At 36.3% G+C, this 7707-nt stretch overlaps 2 protein-coding genes across 2 annotated transcripts; one reads left to right on the top strand and one right to left on the bottom strand.

Annotated features, from left to right (window-relative positions):
* The first annotated feature begins 77 nt into the window (after positions 1–77).
* On the top strand, positions 78–3482 carry LOC121248440 (remorin-like). The gene is made up of 5 exons (XM_041146913.1): positions 78–445; positions 1330–1407; positions 1500–1587; positions 2420–2501; positions 3045–3482. Exons 1-5 carry the CDS (start codon positions 88–90, stop codon positions 3243–3245), a joined length of 807 nt encoding a protein of 268 aa, XP_041002847.1. The 5' UTR covers positions 78–87; the 3' UTR covers positions 3246–3482.
* A 326-nt stretch (positions 3483–3808) lies between these two features.
* On the bottom strand, positions 3809–7065 carry LOC121248438 (transcription factor MYB17-like). Its single transcript, XM_041146909.1, has 3 exons — positions 6930–7065; positions 5552–5681; positions 3809–4822 (listed from the first exon to the last, which is right to left on the bottom strand). Exons 1-3 carry the CDS (start codon positions 7060–7062, stop codon positions 4213–4215), a joined length of 873 nt encoding a protein of 290 aa, XP_041002843.1. The 5' UTR covers positions 7063–7065; the 3' UTR covers positions 3809–4212.
* Positions 7066–7707: the final 642 nt, after the last annotated feature.

Below are 7707 nucleotides of genomic sequence, written 5' to 3'. Positions count from 1 at the left end.
ATCTGTGGATTGGATTGGTAGAACACGATCCCATTAAAATAGCACTTTATCTGAGACTTTGGAGTCGGAGGCAGAGCCATTTTGCCAATGCCAACTCATAATAGGCCATCTGTACCTTATAATGACATCCCACCCAAAACCCTCCAACTTTATTCTAATTATATTATTAGCCCAACCAAGCTGTTATTCACTCTCTCAAATTCTCTCTCTCTCTCTCTCCCCTGTCTTGTCTTCGTTACTGATTTTAGCAGAGACATGGCAGACCAAGAACCCGCCATCAAGGTCGAGCCCGAAGCCACCTCGGAGCCTGCGCCTTCGCCTCACCCTCTGGCAACAGAACACCTCGAACAACCACCCAAAGATGTCACCGAGGAGAAATCCGTAATTCCACCTCCTCCGCCTGAACACAAGCGCGATGACTCCAAAGCGCTTGCCGTCGTTGAAAGTAACTCTCTCCTTCTCTCTCTCGTTTTACCAATTTTTCTCTCCAAAAAAAAGAAAAAGTTAGCTTAAACTTCAACGTCTGTTTGGTTGATGAGAAAACAAGATAAAAAGTTCACGTCTCTTTGATCTTATTTTGAGCGTTGTCTACTTTTTATCGACCGTTTTTAGCTGGACCTTGACATGTGTTTGGTTGATGAAAAAAAGTAAAGTACGGGCCCATCTTTTTATGTCGTTTCTTTTTATTCGAACTGAGGTTGATACGTATCTTTTTTTTTATACGTATCTTATAGTCTTAATTTGTGTTGAGAGTGTGTTTTTAATACCCTGGAATCTTAATCTGATACTTGGAATTTGAATCTTTTGGTGTCCTACTTTTTCTAGACAGCCAAATGGAGCACGTCTTTGTGTTTATATGGATTCTTCGTTGTTTCAATTTCTCTGATTTGTAAAAACTTTGAGATGGAAAATCTTTTGTTATTCGGATCCAAACAACCACTTTATCAGCTTCAGATGGTGTCTTCCTCATCCATTTATATAAACAATAATTTTCACCTTTATTTTATCAGTATAAACAATAATTTTCACCTTTATAGTCAATACTATATAAAATCCCTAGTATAACCGATGCTATTATGTGAAAGAGAAATACCTGGTTTAGGACATCTTACAAAAATAAGTTTACAAATTAAAGATCGCTATGTAGACCTAGCACATCTCTTTGTAAAATCATAATCCATGGTGTTCCGATTGTCTTCTCATATATAGGTTATTCACTCTTTATCTGCAGTTTCTCTATTAGATTATTATCAGTGTGTGGATCAACCTCTTAGGCTTTAGCAATGTTTGTAATTTGCCTAATTTTCTAAAACGAATCAATTTTGCCAGAGGCTCCAGAGTATGCCGAACAGAAAAATACTGAGGGTTCTATCGAACAGAAAAATACCGAGGGTTCTATCAACCGAGGTAATCTCAAATCTTAATGTTACCTTCCTTGTCCTTGTACCTCCAGTGTATATATTATTGTAAGATTAACTAATAACTCAAAATTATCTCAGACGCTGTGCTTGCAAGAGTTGCAACAGAGAAGAAGATATCACTAATCAAGGCATGGGAAGAAAGTGAAAAGTCCAAAGCAGAGAACAAGTATGCACTTTCTTGAGCACTTGTTCTTTTGAGTATTTATGGGGAGGTCCTATCTGTATTACTGTCTAATTGTTACTGAGGAACTAAGCAAAGAACATGAGAAGCAAGCTTTGACCAAAACCTAGCACACCAGCAAACTTGACCCTGTGTTTTAGCATAGTTATTCGAGTCTACTGTGCCATGGTGCCATTTTTTGTGAAGACATTGATCTTGTGAATACTTTTCAAAAATAGATTTGCTCCATAGAAAAGAATTAGAATGCAATTGGTGAGTTTTTTTAATCAATTTGGCAAAGCCTGTTTAATATGAAGATTCAAAAAGTGAAGTGTAGCAACGTCAAAACCGTTGGTAGACTGTTACATTGAAGATTAAACAGGTGCGTATCATGCTTGTTTGCGAACCAATTGAATGGAAATTCTCACCTCTCAGAGTTTGTCTCTTACTGCATTCATCTAACCTAATTCTTGGTTCAGCTAAAAAAGTGTGCGTAATGTGCCTATATCTTAATAATATCATTTTCAGAAAATTCATCATTCATGTTTCTGAAGATTCAGCGCCCAAATAATATTTGTTACCTAGGTACAAACGGATACAATTTATGAAATCTGAAAGCTACTTTGTTAATATTTACATAACATGAAGTTTAACCGAAAACAAATCAGATAATTGCATAACTGATTTGGAGTTGTATTGAATTGTTTTTGTTTTTTCTGCTGATTGGTTCTCATGGCTTGTTTAGAAAATAATATGAGATTGCTGTTAATAACTTGTGTTTTTGACATATTTCGATCTAAATTTTGCGTACTGAAACTATGTTGAAATTATTGAAAAGGGCTCATAAAAAGCTATCTGCCATTGGGGCGTGGGAGAACAGCAGGAAAGCATCTATAGAGGCCGAGTTGAAAAAGATTGAGGTAATGAGTCTTCCTTCCAAGGTGTTCTTAGAACCTAATGTGCTGCAACCAAGTGGAAACCCGAGGATGCCAATAGAATTGCATCAAACTATAGGAGGCATCAGGTGTATTTTACCAAAAGTCTTACTCTATTACTTCAAGCCAATCTCCAACACCCCCCCCAAAAAAAAAAAAAAAAAAAAAAAAAAGATAAAACAGAAAGGAAAAACAAAAACAACTTCAAAGTGTACTTGTAGTGGAACGTGCTATTTGATAAACCTAGTAAGGTCTTTTAATTTACACTAACATGCTGTCAATTGGATCCGGTAAACTAGAACCACATTGTAATTCTATGATTTAGGTTTTATAAATTGATTAAAACTAAATAAGAAAGTGAAAGCAACTCATGTGTCACCTCCAAACTGAGTTGGTGGTTTAAGTACAGATTATATTCTGCCAAAGAAAAGGAGTCCAGGTAAAATCAGAATCGCCAGCATAGAAAACAACAATGATTATGAACTTGCTTCATGTTGTAATGACGTAACACATTTCTATTGTGAGCAGGAACAGTTGGAGAAGAAGAAGGCTGAATATGTGGAGAAAATGAAAAACAAAGTGGCTATGATACACAAGGCAGCAGAAGAAAAGAGGGCAGTGACTGAAGCTAAACGTGGGGAAGATCTACTCAAGGCAGAGGAAATGGCTGCAAAATATCAGGCCACTGGAACTGGTCCAAAGAAGTTCCTTGGTTGTTTTTCAGCCTAGAAATTTCAGGTCTGGTTGAAATATATTTGAATTATTTGTAGTCTTTCTTCGTTTGGAGTTCATTTGTTATATGTGATGTTTGGTTATGTGGTCGGGAAATTGATCAATACGTTGTTGTGTCACAGTGATTTATGTGTGTGTATATTGCATTTGAATTTTGAAGAAAACCTAACTTATTAGTTTGTAAAAAAGGAACATGTATATTATTGGATGATGGAATCATGGAGTTCTCTGAAACCATGTTGTAAGATTTGTTCGCATTTATTTTGAAAAATTGAGTCAATACCGTTTATATACGAAGGATAGAGGGAAATAAATACAAATTTGACACGCCCTACGTCGAAAGTGTACCATCGACGACACGAACGTTTTTCCAACTATATTTATCTCTGGAATAATCCATCATATATTTTTAGGTAGACGGAGTATTTGAAAGTCGCTATCGCCTCTAAATATAGTCTCACTCGTATCAAATCATAAAGAGCTTTAATTTTGGTATTGTGCCCCTAAAATGTTGCCGGCGTCAAAATACAGCTTTCCCCACAATTTCACACTCTTCGTTTCGAGGAACCTGAAAACAAAATTAGTAGCAATTATATAGTTTTTCAGGTAAAGCATCTCTGACATGGCACCAGTCAAAGTGATTATACCAATAACTTCTACTGTGCTTCTGGGCCCATATGATTGATTACAATGAAGCTGTCAGCAAAGAGACAACTTGAATTATATCGACCTTCTGTTCATGTAGTGTTTAATCTCTTCTTCCCGCATCTTTTGAGAAAATCAAGAGGAGCAATTGGCGAGAAAATTTAGGAAACCAATTGGACTAGAAGATACACAAAACAAAAGGTGCCAAACTATCTGCCTAGCTAAAAACTAATTGCTCTTCCCATGGTAATTACACTCCCGCAATGCAAGACCGGAAAGAGGCATCTTGTGTTCACATTTTAGTGTCAAGCCAAATTGTCTATCCTAGGAAGACATCATCACCATCTGGGAAATCTAGCAATAGGTCGAATGCTGCAGTATTGGAAGAATCGATGAGATTGTAAGAGCTGAGAGAATTCGGGCTGGCCATTGCGTCTTCTATCATTGGTCTATAGCTGTCTTCCTGTTCTTGAGTCATGTTCGTGGCGCCCCAGGTCCTGGTACTGTTTTTTGCTTGGACTGTGACATCAGAACCTGAACCACATTTTACAGATGAAGATGCTTGAGAGACGGGGCTTTGGCAGGCTTCCCCATCTTTCCCATTCATCTTCCGAAATGATTCTCCAACTTCAGTATTCCATAGACGGAGGAAGTAATCAGAGTCTGTCCTGCCCATCGATGACGGCTTGTGCAGTAACGATTCCATTGACAAGCGAGCCTCAGCCTCTACTCTGGCACTCTCCCACTGTACCATGTGGCGGGTGGAAGGAGATTCGGATTCAACATTGCTTAGGTCCAGTTTGGATGAGGGCTTGTGCACCCATGGTCTCTGGACTGAGCAAAGCGGACGCTTCCTCAAATGAGTGTTCCACAAGTTCTTAATTTCATTGTCTGTTCTTCCGGGCAGTTGTGATGCTATGGCAGCCCACCTACCGGGAAATTAAAAACCCCAAGGTCCATTTATTGGTAACAGAATCCATGGAAAAATTTTAGAACAAATAAACAGAACCATTCTGATCAATACTGATTTCAAGATTTACAAACCTGGAATTAAAGTAAATTGATTTTTCTTCAATATTCCAAAGATAAGGTGGAAGATATCAAAATTTATACAGAAGTATTGCAAGCCAGAGCAACCTGGTTCTGATGTCTGTTTGAGACAATTATATTTGGAAAATGAAGAGAGCCCAAATAATTGAATTATTTTATATTGCCATCTAATACAATACCACCTAGTAATAATACGAGGTTCCTGTTTTTTCTATGTATTTTTCTGTTGGGGGAAAAAAACAAAGGAATCAGTTAAGAATGTTCAGGAGCTTTGCATATGAGGTAATCCAATGTAGACCCAGGAGCATTGTGTGGTAAAATGCTTGTCTGAATTAACCCTCCAAATGTACAAAAACTTGATTTATCACAAACTCAAGCTCAAGTTGAATTCATTACCGAATCCACCTTTATATATACAAGTAACAAGCTATCAAATCTACAAGGTGATTTATGCATCAAGGTAACATCACCCATATCTGAGACGGAGAGAGTGCAGAAATATAATTGCCTAGGAGTTTTGAGGAGAGCATAACGTTATTCTACAAATAGACACTAAACCCCCAAGCGAGAGCTAGCAAGAGAAACAAAGAATGACCGCTAATTCGTACCTGTTACCGAGCATTCCATGGAGCTGAATGACAGTATCCTCTTCCTCTGGAGAAAAGCGACCACGTTTGATGTCAGGACGAAGATAGTTTATCCACCTAAGCCGACAACTCTTTCCGCATCGAAGGAGACCTAGGTCAAAGCCATTTTGGTTCGTTAGTGCGGTTTGGATAATGAGATAAGATAAAAGATAGTTTTGATATAAATTGAATAAAATATTATTTTTTAATATTATTATTATGTTAAAATTTGAAAATTTTAAATTTTTTATTATATTTTATGTGAGAATTTAAAAAAATTATAATTATGAAATGAGATGAAACACTTTTACTATCTAAACGGGACTGCAAAGATTCTGACAATTGAGAGGGTTAATTAAGAGCATCTTTATTGGCTTGGCCAAATGCATCTTCAAAATTTAGCCAATATCACACTTTTTTATATTTGTCTATTCTATTTAAATTCAATTCCTATGTTAAATTAACCATTCACTCTCTATATAATAATAAAATATTATTAAATTAATAATTTTTTATTTAATTTATTTGTATCACATTTTATAATTCTACCAATTTAATATTAATAATAATTATATTCTAATTAAATTAATATTAAAAAATTATATTTTCAAAAATCATTTAATGCTAATAATAAAAAATATTTGATTAAACTCATCTAAATTTCTTAATTACAAACCAAGTATTTTTATTTGGAGTGAAAAACTAATATTTTAATATTTATTTGGAGTGAGAAATTAGTATTTTAATATTTAGTGAATCAATTTTGATTCTCCAACTTTGGCCAATCCAATGTATAGTGTTTTTTATATCAAGTATGTAAATTTTAGCGAACTTTCCATTTGGCCATGAATGCTATAAAGCAGGCATTCCAAGCTCAGTGAAGCACAATCTACTCGTAATCCAAAAGTGGACTGCCACATTATGTGCTTGGAGTAGAAGATGCACCATGAAAATATAAAACAATGGAAATATCATGAATCATCTCAAACGTGTCAAAATGGCAGAATATCCAACCGTATGCTACTCAACAGGGAAAAAGAAGAAGAAGATGAAGATTATAATCTCTCTCTCTCTTCACACGTTAAAGAGAAAAGGAAAGAATGCGCGTCACCTTTTACCCAGCAAAATATGTCTTCTAACAACAGATTACACCATCTAAATAGATGCTAATTAAGACGACCGCGTTAAAGCATCAGATTAGCAGCACAACAAATGGACACACCACTCACAAACCCACAAATCGGATATCAAAATAACCTTTAATTAGTTCCTTGGAAGTACAAAAGAGAGCTTTTACTTCCAAATGCTAGCAACGCAATTCCAGAAGAACAAAAAAATAAAAAAGAAGAAGAAGAATTACCAGCATGCTTGGGGAGAGAACGCCAGCTACCATGGCCGTGGTTGTTGATGTACTGCACCAAGATTTGGTCCTCTTCAGGAGTCCAGGACCCTTTCTTTACTCCCTCCTTGTCACAACACGGTGCCCTTCCCATCCTTACCACCTAGCTCATTTACACAATGTCGAACCTCCCTTTCCGACTTTGATATACTTGTAGCCCACAGAGATATGTTACTCCCATGTTTAAGAGCAAGACCGGGAGACAGAGAATCGAAGTGACGGGATTTATCACCTGTACCTGAAGGCCATAAATGCTGGTGTATTATGTTGATCCTATGTGGTGGACAATCAGGCGGCTTTTTTCTGGACCCAGCGTTGCATTTATTTGTACTTGTCAGAGTTGGCAAAAGCTCTGATTTGGTGAGGTTGCTATCAGACGAAAAGGGAAAGCAAAAATACGAAGAAGATGATAGAATGAATAAAATGTTGATCAATTCTATTCAATTAGTAAATTAAGCCGTACAATATGCTATTTATCTAAGAAGAAAATAATATTATGTACAAATGAATATACTAAACTGTCTTTAAATAACTATACACATTTCAAGAAGTTTGTTGGAATTTCGGGAGGCATACAGTGTTGTTGGCATAGCTGTTGAGTGATCTGTTTTGCTCCTTATGTATAGTGGCAGAATAATCATCTGGTAATATCTCACAAGATAGAGAATAGATATTTTTTATTCCCATCTTCGATAGAAGAGATGTAAACTAAGATGAAGGTAATACTTTTGTGAGGACA

Source organism: Juglans microcarpa x Juglans regia, chromosome 2D (genome assembly GCF_004785595.1).
Source record: "Juglans microcarpa x Juglans regia isolate MS1-56 chromosome 2D, Jm3101_v1.0, whole genome shotgun sequence".
Taxonomy (NCBI): domain Eukaryota; kingdom Viridiplantae; phylum Streptophyta; class Magnoliopsida; order Fagales; family Juglandaceae; genus Juglans; species Juglans microcarpa x Juglans regia.
This window is presented reverse-complemented; position numbering and strand designations above follow the sequence as displayed.